This window comes from Solanum verrucosum, unplaced genomic scaffold (assembly GCF_900185275.1).
Source record: "Solanum verrucosum unplaced genomic scaffold, falcon-dt-bn FXZP01000119.1, whole genome shotgun sequence".
NCBI lineage: Eukaryota > Viridiplantae > Streptophyta > Magnoliopsida > Solanales > Solanaceae > Solanum > Solanum verrucosum.
Window position 1 is genome coordinate 295,307 of NW_026019935.1, and position 16,236 is coordinate 311,542.

The 16,236-nt window shown below is 35.2% G+C and overlaps 3 protein-coding genes across 3 annotated transcripts; all 3 read right to left on the reverse strand.

Moving 5' to 3' along the window:
* Positions 1 to 842: 842 nt before the first annotated feature.
* On the reverse strand, positions 843 to 3,371 carry LOC125835361 (uncharacterized protein At4g28440-like). The gene is made up of 2 exons (XM_049514481.1): positions 3,005 to 3,371; positions 843 to 1,198 (listed from the first exon to the last, which is right to left on the reverse strand). The coding sequence occupies exons 1-2, from the start codon at positions 3,288 to 3,290 to the stop codon at positions 1,011 to 1,013; spliced, it is 474 nt and encodes a 157-aa protein (XP_049370438.1). The 5' UTR covers positions 3,291 to 3,371; the 3' UTR covers positions 843 to 1,010.
* A 913-nt stretch (positions 3,372 to 4,284) lies between these two features.
* LOC125835280 (probable aminotransferase TAT2) lies at positions 4,285 to 8,445 on the reverse strand. The gene is made up of 7 exons (XM_049514411.1): positions 8,176 to 8,445; positions 6,419 to 6,758; positions 6,094 to 6,312; positions 5,774 to 5,833; positions 5,430 to 5,585; positions 5,253 to 5,346; positions 4,285 to 4,409 (listed from the first exon to the last, which is right to left on the reverse strand). Exons 1-7 carry the CDS (start codon positions 8,439 to 8,441, stop codon positions 4,285 to 4,287), a joined length of 1,260 nt encoding a protein of 419 aa, XP_049370368.1. The 5' UTR covers positions 8,442 to 8,445.
* A 2,705-nt stretch (positions 8,446 to 11,150) lies between these two features.
* On the reverse strand, positions 11,151 to 13,724 carry LOC125835476 (uncharacterized). Its single transcript, XM_049514613.1, has 3 exons — positions 12,788 to 13,724; positions 12,104 to 12,250; positions 11,151 to 11,908 (listed from the first exon to the last, which is right to left on the reverse strand). The coding sequence occupies exons 1-3, from the start codon at positions 13,722 to 13,724 to the stop codon at positions 11,151 to 11,153; spliced, it is 1,842 nt and encodes a 613-aa protein (XP_049370570.1).
* Between the last annotated feature and the right edge of the window lie 2,512 nt (positions 13,725 to 16,236).

Below are 16,236 nucleotides of genomic sequence, written 5' to 3' on the forward strand. Positions count from 1 at the left end.
ACGTCCAAAGTTGAAGGGCATACAAGTTTATACAACTCAATACATTCTGAAAAAATTATGGACTAATACAATGAAAATTTTATATAATCTTGAATTTCTATCTTGTGACCTTCTGTCCTTGAGAAATTACGAATATTGTTCAGTAGGTCGTCACGAATATTGGGTCAAACGGAGACATGAGTCATATTTCACTCGGTCGTTTTCAATGTATGCACAAATTTGGGATCAAACAAAATCTGTGATTCTTGGATCAATATATTCGAAAAAATAAGAAAATTCTAGATTCCTAATTTGTGAAAAGTAAACTCAAAAAAAAAAAAAAAAAAAAAAGAGATCTCAGTCCTTGAGAAATAACGAGTATCATTCATAAGATTGTTTAGAATGGACTCATAAAATTTGAAGTCTAACATAGTTATTTAGACATATTACGAACAAGGATTAATGCACATAAAAAGCTTAAATAGTCGCGAGTTTCTGTTTTGTGATCACAAAAAAATGGGTAGTGTATACGAGATTACTTCGAACAGACCCACAAATTAATAATCAAACAGAGTCGGTTGATCGTATTCCAAAAAATTAATGAACTAATAATACATACAAAAAATTCAACAACAAACAAACATACCTAATGTATTGTCACATAGTATGATCTAGAAAAGATAGTGTACACAAAACAACTTACCCATAGAAAAATTATTTTCGAAAGATTCCGACAATTAATAATCCACATGGTACGATGGAACTACTTGAATAACATCATTTGCATCATTCTCTATTTACTAAAAAAGAAGCAAATTTGAAAATTTATGCAACACAGAAAAATAAGAACAAAACCCACAGAATAAACAATGACAGACATTTCCATGGTATGGGAACATATTATAAGGGCTGAAATGCTGTCATTCTGGCACATAAAATTCCATATAGAATTCAAGGAATGCAATAATTAACAAATAAAACAAGAATTGGACTCGACGACTTAAAACTACCGCGCTATTAATAAGTTCCCTCTACTCGTCAACATTCACCAACTCATACTCCACTAAAGAAAGGTTGTTTTGATCGTTAACAGCAATATCAGCAGGTTCAGTAACCTCAACGCGGCCCCATTTGTCTACTGCAAGCCGCATGGAACCCTTGAACATGTCAATCTTCGCGTTCCTCAGAATCACAGTAGCACCTGGCTTCATTAAATCAACTGCATATAAGAGGAAAGGAGTAAGTATTCCAAAACAAAACGCTCAATAGAATCACCCTTTACTTTGATTGGATTATCAAGTCTCATCTTTTGTGTCTTAAGGCACAGAATCACAATACAACTGTTTCAAAGAGCAGACTTAAACAAAACACAACACTAATGGCATCCCCCCTTTCTCTGATTGCATATCACTAATCATTATCCGACTTTTCTGCACAAAAACACAATTACAAGTGTTCTAAGGAATTTGGCCAAAAACAAAACCACATATTTTTTTATACTGATAAGTGTTGTAGCACAAATCACAAACCTGACACTAAGATGGCACCAGGAAGATTACAAGCCAATAATATGTCTATGAAAGCCTCCCATACAAAAAAACAAAAATAACGGGTTACTTCTCTAAAGCTTCCTATTCCTGTAACGCGTCGATGAATCTAACATGCCAATAATATGTCTATGAAATCTAACATGAAAACACACCAAAGGTGTGACCTACTGGTCAATGAAGTATGTTGAGAACCATAAGGTTCAATTCCCGACAAAAGCAAAAACACTAGGTGATTTTTTCCATATGTCCAAACCTTGGTGGACAAAGTTACCCATATTTGTGTCAGTGTGGGGGTAGCAAGTACCCCTGAAATGTGTTGAGGTGCGCATAAGTTGCCCAGACACCACAATTATAAAAGATAAAATCTAACATGAAAACAAATCAAATAGTTTGCCAGCAACCAGAATATATAAAGCCATCAAATCAAATCTCCACGAAATAAATAAAAATACAACTAGTTAGAATATACAATGAGGTTATAATATAGTCAATGTCTAGGTCATCAGGTACAATTTCCAACTTCATAATTTCCTAACAAGATGAGATGAACAAGTTATTACAAAGCACAATGCAGTTAAACCTTGTGAGCGGCAGCATGAGATACTAGCAGTTACACACAGAACAATAAAACCCTGAATTCCAATAAATAAGCAAGCTACCAGAACTCGTAAAAAAATTTCATAGCAAAGACTACTTGTGATCTATCTTTAGCAGAACATAAAAGAAAAAAGTAACACTCACACTTCAAAAACATTTAATACGGCCACTCTATCAAACATGAAAATTCAAACTGAACATTCATATTTGTCTAAGTTCTTCAATGCTACATCAGCACAAACGTCTGATTTTACGAGTTTCCTTTTCTTTTTCCATTTCATCTTAGCAAATGTATCTTCCATCATTCTCATCACAAGCTTTATAAGTCACAATTGCATACTCCTTTCCGTCCCAATTTATGGCTCGTAGTTTAAAAATGAAAGGAAGACTTCAGCCTACTTTCCATCACAATAATAGCAATAATTCAGCAAAAATCCTAGATTATTTAGAGTTAGCTGTACAAATCCTCTATAAATTTCGCCCTATTTCAGCATGTTCGATTCTAATACACAACAATCTATCTCTAAACTGGATCATCAAAAGAAAAAAAATCAAAAATTGAATCAACATAAAAAGGGAAACACAAAAGAATTAATCTTTAATCTTTTTCCCCTTTCATTTCCTCAATAACAAGAAAAAACACTAAAATTTTGAAGGCTAAAGAAAAATTGCAGAAATGCAAATATATATTTTTTATTTTTTTTGTTTTTTTTGAAACTGGTAAGGTTGTATTCTTCAGCATTAAGGGCATGCTGGCCACCACCAAAAAGTGTCAATTACAAACTTCCTATCAAATCTACAATTCCAAATATATATATATATATATATATATATATATATATATATATATATATATATATATATATGTATACACATACCCTGTTCGTTGCGAGCAGTGAAGAGGATGCACCCTGTCTCATCACCGATGAGGCACTCGGAGATCCGTGGTGGAGCACGAGAATTTAACGACGCCGATACTCTGCCACCACGGCTGCCGCCGCCGATGGCCTTGACAGTGTTCGATTCAACAACTTTAACCGTCAAGTTATGACCATGTGTTCCAGGTTTGAGGCTTTCCACTTTGACAAACACCGGTTTCTTCTTCTCAGAAGTTGTCGCCGTACTGGTTGCCGCCGCCGTCGCTGGTGTAGCCGTCGTAGCCATCAGAAATGTTCTTAAACCCTAAAAATAAAATTCAAAATGAAAATAGAAGAGAGTAAACTAGGAGAGTGAATAAAGAACAAACTAATTAGGGTTTTGAAAGTGTCTTCTTTTTTATTTTATGTTTTTTTCTATTTGAAAATTAAATAACATAAATGAATAAATAAGTAAATATTTTTTTAAAATAGAAATTGATAGAAATGGCAAAACCATAAAAAATAAATTATTAAGAATGTTTTATACCTTTATAGGAATGACAATGAAATGAAGCGGAACGAAGCAAAATCTTAAAAAAAAGAGTTAAATAATGTGGGATGAATTAAAATTTGCTTCGCTCTATTTATATCATTATAGACGTATATGTTTTATTTTAGTTATAAAAACTACGATAATAAAGCATATATTAAATTAATATGCATAATTACCTAATTGTATAACATATTCAAAGTATCTTAACTTAAAAATAACAAATAAATAAATAAATATAGATATATAAATCAACAATGTATTAGAAGTGGAAATATTGACTTCATTGGTAATATGATTTAACAATCATATAGATGCATGTGATTAAGCATTTATGTTGCTTTCTAGGCTTATCCAATGTATCATTTTCCAACTATTTACGTGATAGGATGATAAGTATGGTAGTATAATCAATCATTTTTAATTAAATGTTTAACGTTTAAGTTCTGAGAATGTAAAGACAATGTTTTATATTGACGTAATATATTTAAAACCTCAAGAATCAAAAGTCTCTTTTACTTTTTTAAACTCCGTAGCAAGTCAAAATAGGACAAACAAATTAAAATGGAGGAAGTAATAAGTTGGACATAGGGTCAGATGTAGCTTAATGTTATCATAGACAAAATTTGAAGTTTATGAATTCAAAGCTACAATTAAATCCATAAAACTTAATTAAATCATGAATTGATCTTACTGGTACAAATTTTAGGCTACCAGTATGATAATAAACCACATGAACAAAACTCAAGTTTTATAAACCTATGACTTTTGAATGCCTCAAGTAGAAAGCTTTCATCCTGTCAAGTCCTTCTTCAAGAATAGCTGGCTCCATGGCAAAAGTTAACCTCAACCAATTCTTTAGTCCCACAATCACTCCTGTAACATTTATAAACATTTCATTAAAACTCGAAAAGGAAATTCGATCTATTTTAATGGGGGCAGAGAGATGATGGATGCGAAAGAAATCAAAGCATAACCGAGAAAACCTTTGAGACAATGAGTGAAATAAACCAAGACCTAAGGCCTATAGTGTCAAAGGCTCACTTAAGACGAACTAAGTCCTGAAGCTCATGGAGGGCGCCCGGTGTAGGCAAGATAAGGTGTGCAACTCATTGACCATAAGTCCTATGCTGAATCACAAAGTACTAAACAATGGATATAATAGGCAAAGGAATATAAAGAAAGCATTATGGTGTTTACCGGAAAATAACTTCTCTACCTATGAAGTAGGGGTAAGGTCCTGGGTACGCTCTACCCTTCCCAGACTCACTTTGTGTGTCAGTTTGACTACACTAGATATATATTGTTGTTGTAAAGAAATCATTATGAATAAAGTTACTACTTTTTTTCTTGCATTACATATGTATATTTACTTTTTCTTAGTTGTGCCTTTTTATACTAAAGCCCACTGACCTGGAGCGCTTTTTAAGGCTTTTCTCCTTTGACAATACTCCCTATGAGTCTATGACAAGTATTTGGTTAGACAAGAAAAAAGTAATGGAACTTTTTTAATCTTCTTGACATTATATTATTTGAGAGTGGGCACAAATAACAAGGTTCGAGCCTTGGGTATGGAATGCTTTTCCCCAATGTGGGACTTCCCCGTGCTAGTTTGAATTTAGTTGGGCCCCGATGCGGATACTAGACACCAGGTGAGAAATTTAAAAAAAGAAGAAGAGTGGTTTAGATTCATTCTTGAGAAACCATGAGATGTTTTACCTGGCAGAATGATAACTGATTCTTCATGAGCTAACTTAGCGCAGAAATCCATATCATCATTTATGCCTTCCAGCAATGACAGGTTCAATTTAATCTACAAGGCATCAAGTTAAGAAATTGAGAATCTTCAGCATTAGATATAGAGGACCAAAATCTAAGTGTTCGTTAAGTCCTCACCATCATGGACATAGCTCCTTCTGGTTTGTATGGGATGATAAAGCAAGGTATCTCCTGAACTTTGGTATAAAATGCATCGACCGCTTCCTTCAGTACATTGTTGATGTTTGAAAAGAATTCCTTGGTCGTTTTCTCGAGGATGTGAGGTACTGCTCCCTGTACATCGTCAAACACCCCCAATCAGAACTTCTTTACAGCATAATGCGATGAAATCATTCCCTTTAGAGGATCTAATTCGGTAAGCATAAGCAAAAGCTATAGCTTCTTTCCCATAGTTTGTTGTTATATAGACTTAATTATGTGTATGACCGATTTGATCATAGGAAAACGACGTATATCAATACCTGAACGATAGTTGCAGGATTAGCACTGTATTCAAGATAATTTTGAAGGCATTCAGCAATCTGAAAAGCAAAAGCAACAGAAGTTTCAATCGCATGAAGGAATTGACATGCTCGAGATGCTCAGGCTTAATCTGCAGGCAAATGTTCTTTTAACTTCACAGATATCTATACAGGTGATTATACAACTCTATCAGTTTCTAGAGTTGCATAGATCTATATATTTCCCAATTGGACAACTGCAGTAATTTAGCATTTTGTTCGTCTCAATTCTAGCAGAGCAAAGACAAGAAATAAAGAGAAGAAAATGATATGATACAAACCCCGGACTTCTTAAGGACACCACTAGGATCAACCATTGCTATCCAACCAAGCCGCCAACCAGGAACAATCCATCTTTTTGATATTGACCCGAGAGTTAAAATCGGAGTTATTGATCCAAATACTCCCATTGGTACAAAAGGCTTGCTACCAAAACATAGGTGGCTATAGACTTCATCTGCAATCACAAGAATTCCTAGATTTTTTGCTGTCTCCGCAATCTCCATTATGAAAATAAACGGACAAAATTAGGTAAATGAGATTTTTGATATGAACTATGAGATTTAAGAGAGTGACAGTAGTCATCAATATCGAGGTCAATCCTACCTCTTGCAAGTGTTCAGACGTAAAAACATTTCCACAAGGATTTCCAGGATTAATGATGACTATGGCAATGGTGTGATCATCAACGAGGGTTTCTACGCTTTTAAGATCAACCTCCCAGCCCTTTTCTGGGAGAAGGTCAAAATGGCGGACCTCAAGATTACTACATGCAGCACGAGCATCATAAAATGGATACCCTGGTTTAGGGAACAATATGTTGGCACCGGGGCGAGCAAGGACTGACATGACAACTTCAATTGCTTGATTAGCACCAGGTGTGAGGAAAACATCATCCGGTGATACGTGGTGAGGAAGATCATGAGAGAGATAATCCGCGATCGACCTATTACAGCAGATGAAAAAATGGGCATCTATCAGAGTATATCTTTGGCATCAACAAATAGCTTTATTTCTTAACATTAGAAAGAAACTTGATGAGACCTAATCATCCGCATTCATGGTGATTAGACCAAAATAAATGACAAGAAGTCTACAATAAGACAACAAGAAAAATTCTACTCAAGCTTACTTCCCCTTCAGTCTTTAGAAGAAATTGCTGCCTTAGACTTGTAATGTGATTATTGTTATAACTCGTAATAAACATGAATATTATGAAAAAAGGAAATGTGTTTGGGGTAATTTGAGCTTAAAAATGTATACTTTATGCAGACATTGCAAGTAAAAACTCATTTGATAGCACAAAAGTCTCCATCAAGATAATGAAGAAGCAATGTTCAAATCGACTAAAACCAGATGCCAGAAGAGACATATGGGAAAGGAATAGAAAATTAAAGAACCAACTAGCTACAAAATTGCAATGTGATAAATCACTCTTCAAAAAAATAGATTATAAGCTTGTCTATCCAACGACAACAATATACCTAGTGTAATCCCACAAGTGGGGTTTGGGAGGTAGAGAAATTGTTTCCGATAAACCTTCTGCTCAAGAAAAAACATAACAAAATAGTACATGAAAAAAAAAAAAAAAACACAAGTGAAGAAACCATGACAAAGAAACTAAAGAAAGCATAACAAAGCATTCTGAAAAAAGTAACGGTATCTACAACAAAATAATCCTGTAATCGAGCTACAAGAAATACCAAATAGTAATAGAAATCGACGTATAAGAAACTACAATAATAATGCTACAACTACTGGTATATAAGCTTGTATACACATGCAAGAAAAAATTCTACACCACCCATAAATATATCAATAGCCCATTATCCTACAAGTGCAAGTTTACCTACTTGCTGAATAAAGACAAATTCTTAAATGCAGTAATATCAATCAGAAAAATTCCAAAAAGGAACAAGCTTTTACATCCACTCAAGAGAATATCTCCCTACCACCCATCAAAATACCCATAAGTTGGAGTCTCGAGAGGATAGGATATACGCACACCTTACCCCTCCCTACCTTCGTGGTGGTGGAGAGGTTGTTTTCAATAGACGTTCGGCCTAACACACATTACCCAAAACAAGCTAGAAAGCAAAATAACGACAGTAAAGTGGCAAAGATTAACACATCCAATAAAGCAACAAGTAACAATAGAAAACAACACCAACATACCCATTGGTAGTCCCACAACATCAACTCACCAATAAAAAGTTTAAAAGCAGTCAAACAATGATAAGCTCCAAATTTTGAACTTCAATGTGATAAAATGAGAAAGAAAAACAAAGCTTTTTAAATCCATGCAAGAGTAAAAATTGAAAACTTTACAGTAACAAATTAAATAATTCCCCAAAAAGCTTTACCTCCTTGCTGAATGAATTCCAACAGCAGGAGCATAACCATTGAACTTGGCAGATCTAACAGCACCAAAAATGGCATCTTCTGCTACCGGAGAAGTTCGAAAACAGGGGATTGAAGATGGGTCACCACGACCCAGATGAATCAGTACTCTTTCATCGTCTTCTTTGAGATTTTCCATAATTGTTTCAAGTACTGATCGAATTGAAAACAAAGATTTCTCCTTCAAATCGCCATTGTTGAAACTCCATTCGCCCAATTTATTCTCCATTTTTTTCTTCGGAAATGCAACTTAGTTATTATTACTATAATAATAAGTAATTATTTGAGGACATTGCACATTTATAGAATGATAAAATAGTATCACTTCACGTGACACTTTATATCCCGCGGGTGGCTAAGTCGCCATCTTTTGTCGCTTATCATTTTATTTAAAAAGTAAATTAAATTAAATTGAGTTTGATTAAATTAATATTTAAAATTAAAGTTTTTTAAAACTTATACTATTGTTTAATATTGATAAGAAAATATAAGCATATAAATTTTGAAATATATATTTATTTACGACCTTTTAAAATACGTGAATTCATTAAATTTCTTAATTCGCCTTTCGAAAATTACTTTCCTAACCATATGGATTCCACTTGTTTTACATTTATATTCCTAGCAATTTTCTAAATGAGACGAAATTTATATTAGCAGTTGTGGAAATTTTGTGTTTTTTTTTAATTAAAAGGAAAACAAGATTCGTTACAAACATAAAAACCTTTGAGTTTAATAGTAACATGTCGCGTAAAGAACTACAAATAAAGAATTTTTTATTTTTTTAAAAAAAGAAGAAGAAATAACTCTTTTAAATAGATTAAAAAAGCAAATAAATTAAAACAGATACAATACTGAATCATATAGGAAAAATGCACGACCTTCTTACAATTTAACTATTTTATTCATTGAGAAAAAGATTAAGGATACGTAGGATTTAAAAAGAAAACAACGAACATTTGTATCGTCAACATAAACAAAACAAATGTAGAATCCATGCGAATAATGAAAATTATTTACTACTGACAATTTAATTGATAATTAATTTTTTGTCTGATGGTATAATGACAATTAAATTGGCATTATACCCTAGATTAGCAAGATTCCCTGACTAATAATCACGTTATGTTAAAGATTGGTTTTCCTTTGTTCAAAGCAAGAAAAATATAATTAATCTAATTGAAATCCAAGAATATATAACATTCAAATATTAATATTTATAGATATTTAGTAGATACTTTTTAATGTAAGTTACCCATTTTTTAATGAGATAAATACTTAAAAGTATAATTAATCGGAGTACATAATCAAAATAGACCAAAGTTTCGATGTCTCTATTTCATCTCCCAAAACACACACTCTTCTTTTTTCTTTTTTTTTTATAATTTTTTTGGTGGCTTGTTCAACCTTTTATTGAATAATCAAACCAAATATGTACAATGCCCATGGCCCATTGCCCAAACAAAACAAAGCAAAAAATAGGATGGGTCTACAAGACCCGATCCATTTACTATCCAATCCCTTACAATTAGGGTATATGTTTCTTATTGGAAAGTACTCCCATGAACGAAATTTCCCTACTTTGATGCTGCCCTTCTGACTCTTGATGTTCTTCCTCCATTGTTTTCCATGATGAAGCTCAATCTGCTCAGGTAATGTTCTCTTCCATTTTGCTTCATTCCTTGCTTTATCTACTCTCTTAATCTTCCATTTATTTTCAGCTTGACTTAGCTTCATTTCCATGATGAAGGATCAACTTGTTGCTCTAATCTGCACCGCAATCCGCCTTGATTGAAGCCTTTTAGCTGAGTTTGCTCCTCCTCGATCTACATAGCCCTTCCCCCCCTTTTTTTACTACTCATATCTATCAAATACTGTGTGGTGATCTTGTTGTTACTTTCTAGAATATTTGTGAATAAGTGATGTTCATCGCCCTTCTCTGTTAATGCTTGATGTCGAATGTAATTAATCTTGTGTGATTTCTGGCCTGTCATGGACTCATTGTGGGATGATTGTGCGTGTTCTAATTCTGAATGTAGGAATTTGAGCTTTGTCTGCGTTTAAAATCCTTCTTTCCTTCAATGGTAGTTCCTGGAAACAACTATATTGATGTTCTGCCTGTGATTCTATAACTATTTTAGCCAATGAATCTGCCAAACTATTACCCTCTCTAAATATGTGTGTGATCTTTGCTCTAATCTTTTTCATAATCTCTCTGATCTCTTCCACTTTTTCTGCTATTTCCCATAGAACCCTCCAAGACTGCTGAATGATTTTCTTGAGACTGAGTGAATCAGTCTCAACAATCACATTCTGCATTTTTCTGTTATAACACTCTCTAAGGGCTGTTAAAATGGCAACAGTTTCTGCTTCCATATTTGTTGCAATTCCAATACCTTTAGCTTTAGCATATATTAGATCCCCTTTATCATCTCTAATACAAAACCCAAAAGAACTCCAACTAGGATTACTTATGCATGCTCCATCAGTGTTACACTTTACATAATGATCTTCAGGAGGTTTCCAAGTGACCCTCAAGAAGTGTATCTTTGGCTTGTACTGATTGAGCCCTTGTATTATGTCTTGCCAAGTCCATCTCATATTCTTTATCCATGGAAACTGAGTCTTCACCATCTGCCTTACCACTTCTATTGCCATTTCCATCATTATTTCCCAACTGATGTTACTTCCATGTTTGAGGGCATTTCTTCTCTTCCATAAAGTCCACATGATGATAGCTGGTATTGCTTTGAATATGCTCTGCAATTATGGTGTTGCCTCATGTTTCCACCAAGCTATTATGAGTTGTTGAAGATGCATTCCATCAATATTGATTCCTGCAAAATGAGCAAAGTACCTTCATAGCTTGTAGGCTATGGGGGCTATTAGGAATAAATGTGTCATTGTTTCCTCCTCTTTCTTGTCACAACACCAACATCTAGACACTATTGATTCTCATCTTTTTAAGATTGTCATCAGTGGCAATCCTCCTTTTCCATACTCTCCACAAGAAAAAATTAATCTTAAAAGGCAACCTCTTATTCCAGATTAGCTCATAGTCTCTTCTATTTTCATGTTTGTTTCTCATAATCTGCCAAGCTGATTTAACTGTGAATCTTCCTTGTGCATTTGCCATCCACCAGGCCACATCATTTCCAAACAAAATGTTTGGAGGTGAAATGTTCTCCATAATATGATCAGTCATTTCCAGTGACAGATTCTGAAGCAACTTCTCCATGTCCCACCCCTCGAACTCCTTAACCTCCACCTCCTCTTCCTTTGCAGTATCTTCTATATGGTACAGTGCTCCTTGTTTGGTCCAATTGTCAAACCAAAAACTAGAATTACCTGCCTTATTTTGCCACCAGATTTCATGCTCTACTTCCTCCCTTATTGATGTCATTCTTCTCCAAACATGAGATGTCCCATATCCCTGAGCAATAATAGGGTGATGCTTCTTACAGTATTTGTTCCGCATAAAAAATGCCCATAAAGTGTTTGTGGAAGTTCTGAAGTTCCACCAGAGCTTGGCAAACAGGGCTTTTGAAACATCATGTAATGATCTCCATCCCAATCCTCCTTCCCCTCTTGGATAGCACATTCTATCCCAGCTTACCCAGTGCTTGTTCTTGGCCCCAGTAGTGTTAGCCCAAAAGAACTTAACAAAAATTCTATGCAGGTCGGTAATGACACAAGCTGGAGGGTTCATGGCAGAAAGTACATATATTGGCAATGATTGTAGTACATTGGCTATTAGGACATATCTTCCTCCAAAGGAGAGTAACCTATTCTGCTAGGAGCTTATTCTCTTCATCACCTTTTTTATCAAACTTTCAAAGTGAGTTTTGTTCTTCCTTCCATAGAAAATAGGAAAAGATCCCTGCTTAATACCTGTTATTCTTTTTATCTTCCTGCATACACCAAGAGGCACATTTTCATGCAAATATACAAAGCTCTTGTCTAGGTTTATCATCTGACCTGACACTTGTTCATATTCTCTCAACACCTTCATCATTTTTTTTATTGAGTATGACTGTCCTGAGCAGAATAATATAGTATCATCAGCATAGCTCAAATGATTAATCTCAGGGCTCTACTTTGGTAGTCCAAAGCCCTTATACTTATGATCCCTGAATAACTGATTCAGATTTCTGGCCAATACCTCTGCTGCTATGATAAACAATGTTGGAGAAAGAGGATCCCCTTGTTTTAATCCTCTTGAAGATTGAAAAAAACCAAAGCTCTGCCCATTCATAATCACTGAGTACCAATTGTTTGATATCAACCTTACCACCATGTCAATGATTCTTTCTGAAAATCCAAAACTCCTTAGCACATTTGTGAGGAAGATCTAAGACACTCTATCATATGCTTTAGCCATGTCCAATTTCACCACCACATTGTGAAGTTTATTTCTCCTATTTATGTCCCTGATGATCTCCTGAGTTAGAAGCACATTCTATGTGATGCTTCTCCCTTTCACAAACCTTGTTTGATTCTGGGATATAATAGAAGGTAGTACTTTGACTAATCTATCATGTAACAGTCTTGACATGATCTTGTTAATAAATGTACTTAGGCTTATTGGTCTCAAATCACCAAAACTATCCACCACCTCCTTTTTAGGAATAAAAACCAAATTGGTGTGAGTTATAAACCTAGGAAGCTCCTGACCACAGAAAAAAGCTCTTACCATGTTGACTATGTCCCATTTCACAGTATCCCAACAACTTTGAAAAAACTGTCCAGAGAAGCCATCTGGTCCACTTGCACTATCACCATTTAATGCAAATACCACTTCTTTGATCTCCTTTTCAGCTGGTAATCTTCCCATTTCTTCATTCTGTTCTTCTGATATTATTTTAGGTATATGTTCTAGCATTGAAAAATCTGTAGGCACATATGTCTCCTTAAATTGTTCCTTGAACACATTCACTGCCTTTTTCCCAATATTTTGAGTGGTGGTTATTGTATATCTTTGCCTGGTTTTTATCACAAATATATGCATCTTTCTCCTTCTCCCATTCACAAAAGCATGAAAAAACTTTGTATTTCTATCACCATCTTTAAACCATCTCATGCCTGCTTTTTGCTTCCAATACTCTTCCTCAATGTGCAGGTATTTTTTTAGGTCTGCCTCAGATTTCTTCAATGTTGTCCTGTTTTCTTCTGATGCATTTATTTCTAACTGAACCTTTTTGGCCCTTATTAAATCCTCCAATGTAGCTACCTGTTGAAAAATATTTCCAAAGGTTGTCCTACTCCATTGCACCAAAGCCAATTTCACCCTTTTCATTTTGGTTTGCACTACTGTGAGTGGTGAGCCTGTTGCTTCCATCTTCCATACATCCTCCACTATTTTCTGAAAACTATGATGTTTTGTCAAAAAGTTGAGAAATCTAAAAAGCTTATATATTTGCTCCTGGCCTGTACTGCAAGTAACATGTAGTGGGGCATGATCTGAACCCTCCCTGATCAGATGTTGGACTTTTGTATTCTGCAATTCAGCCATAAATGCATTATTCCCAAAGACTCTGTCCAGTCTTTTAAATATACAATTTTGCTATATTCTGCCATTCCACCAGGTGTAACAACTTCCAGAGAATTTTATCTCATTTAATTCACAAGAGCTTATGCATTGTACAAAGTCCTCTACTTCTACTTGTGAGACAGGTAATCCTCCTAACTTTTCAGACTGATCAGCAATAGTATTGAAATCTCCCCCTACTATCCAAGGGCAATCTGTGTTGCAAGCCACCTCTTCAAGGTTTTCCCACAGTTCCATTCTCTCCAGGGCACTACATCTAGCATAAACTGCTGTAATCTTGACTTGATCATTATTATTTCTATGTTTGAAAGAGACAGTAATCTGCTGCACTGAGTCAATACAATCCAGCTCTTCCCACTCTTCATCCCAAAACAACCATATTTTGGAAGAACAAGTAACTTTGGCATGTTGTTTCCCAAGTCTTCTCCTGTATCTATCTATTTATGAAGGACTCTGAAAAGGCTCTAAGAGAGCAATATATGAGTAGTGATGTTTTCTATTTAGATCCAGGAGTCTCTCAAAAGAATTTTGAGATTTTACTGATCTGATATTCCAAAATAGAATTTTACTAATCATTGATCAAGACTTAAGGCCTTGCCCCTTCTATTCTTTGTATTAACATAAGATATGCCCAAATTGTTGTTCCTGTGAGTCCCATATCTTTCTTTCGAATGTCCTATATGTCTTGGAGATAGATCTCCATCTCTACTGATGCAAAGTATGTTAGCATCCATGTTTTCTTCTTCTTCTTCTGTGTCTAGTTTTTTTTGTATCTCTTGTGCCATTTTCTTCTCAATATTAGGTGTGCTGAAACTATCTGCTCTTCTCCTTGCCAAATCATCTTCCTTCTGCAATTCCAGTGCATTTATCTTCCCTCTTTCCCTTTCCTTATCAATCATTGCCTTGTTTGCCTCCAGTTGTGTCCCATTGGAGCCTGTATCTTTTTCAATAGGATTTTCTAAGCTATCAATTTGCTCCAATCCCATCTTGTTCTCTTTTATGTGAAAATTAGAGGACCATGTCGCACTTTCTCTTCTATTTCCCTCCTGTTGTGTTACTGCTTTCTGTTGAGCTGGTAAACTTTTATTACCCTTATCTGCTTGGTGTGTAAAAGTATCTTGCTTATCATCTTCCCCTTCTAATTCCCCAAATTTATTCTTTGTAGTCACCTCTGCATTAACTTGTGAAGTTCTTACATTCCATACTTGCGTTGTCTTTCTATTTTGAATCTGATACCCCTTTCCGTAACCATACCTCCTCCTTTGTTCCCTGAAATTTGTGTTCCTTTCTTTATCCTCCTGCACTCTGTCACCTTGTTCCTGCTTTTCACCATTAGCACATTTTCCATCAGCTTGATTACCTTTTTCCCCCTTGTTTTCTTTGTTATCTTGCTTCTGGGTGAATTACATATCAGTCTTTCTCATTGTGTCCCTGGAGCTTGCAAGTTTTGCAATATTTTGGAACATAATCATAATTGATTGTCACCCATTTTTCCATGATTTCCCCTGTCTTCTTCCCCATTCCAATATTTATTCTTTTTGGGAATTCTCCCAACAGATCCACCTCTACCTTTACCCTTGCACAACTAGGTCTTGTTTTATTCTGAGTTGCCAGGTCTACCTGTAATGGTCTTCCAACTGCTGCTGCCATTGAAAATATTGTCTCCTTACCGAAAAAGTTTGGTGGCAATGATGGGAAAGATATCCAGGCTATCGCGGTGGTCGTCTCCTCCTCTGGATCAAACAAAGGGTCCCACTTCAGTGTTCGCATTGGATAGGACCAATGATTGTGAGTGATGTAAAATTGAGGCTTGGATAACAGCTTCACATAGTCCTCAAGTAGTGATGCCCTGATCAATACATATCTGTTACACAGAAGCCCTATGTTCACTTCCCCTTTTAGCTCACATTGTTTTGGGATTAACTTCCTCAGATCTAGGATATCAGGCCATCCATAAGAAAATTTTCCAATCACTGCATATTGGAGGTCCTCGTTAATAATCATCTGTTGTACTTCTTCATCTTCCCATACTAGCTTTGGTTCCCCATGCAAATATGTTAAAGGCTTAATCTGCAAACTATGATGTGGTTTTTTTGGTGCTACAAGAGTGTTTGCATATGATATTTTTATTTCCTCTAATGGTCCCTGCGTCTGGCCAACCTCAACTGGCGGAGGCTGGCGGGTGGCCATGGAGGCCATTGAAAACAGTAGGCAAAATTAGGTTTTAGGCTTCTTGGTTAGAAGAGTAGGCATGACACACTCTCGTTCGCTCTCTCCTCCACATTTCATTTTTTTGTCCATCTTTGTAATTCTTCGATGTGATTTTTTTAGTTGATTTGTTAATTGAAGGTGTGTTCTTCAATGAAGGTGACTATAGCAATGGTGGTGGCGGTAGTAATTAATTGATTTATTTGTTTTGCTTGTTCAGAGTAAAATGAATGGTCCCTGCTTAGTAAACATTTTTAATCGTAAAAAT

What these genes read in the sequence shown, in the direction of transcription:
- LOC125835361 (XM_049514481.1), bottom strand. Translation starts at nt 3,290, where the DNA reads ATGGCTACGACGGCTACACCAGCGACGGCGGCGGCAACCAGTACGGCG. An exon ending in CACTGCTCGCAACGAACAGG is followed by an intron (nt 1,199 to 3,004) that starts GTATGTGTATAC and finishes TCTTATATGCAG; the next exon opens with TTGATTTAATGAAGCCAGGT.
- LOC125835280 (XM_049514411.1), bottom strand. Translation starts at nt 8,441, where the DNA reads ATGGAGAATAAATTGGGCGAATGGAGTTTCAACAATGGCGATTTGAAG. An exon ending in GGAATTCATTCAGCAAGGAG is followed by an intron (nt 6,759 to 8,175) that starts GTAAAGCTTTTT and finishes CTGCTGTAATAG; the next exon opens with GTCGATCGCGGATTATCTCT. An exon ending in CGTCTGAACACTTGCAAGAG is followed by an intron (nt 6,313 to 6,418) that starts GTAGGATTGACC and finishes TTCATAATGGAG; the next exon opens with ATTGCGGAGACAGCAAAAAA.
- LOC125835476 (XM_049514613.1), bottom strand. Translation starts at nt 13,724, where the DNA reads ATGGCTGAATTGCAGAATACAAAAGTCCAACATCTGATCAGGGAGGGT. An exon ending in TTTGAGACCAATAAGCCTAA is followed by an intron (nt 12,251 to 12,787) that starts GTACATTTATTA and finishes TATTCTGCTCAG; the next exon opens with GACAGTCATACTCAATAAAA. An exon ending in GAAGATAAAAAGAATAACAG is followed by an intron (nt 11,909 to 12,103) that starts GTATTAAGCAGG and finishes TGAACCCTCCAG; the next exon opens with CTTGTGTCATTACCGACCTG.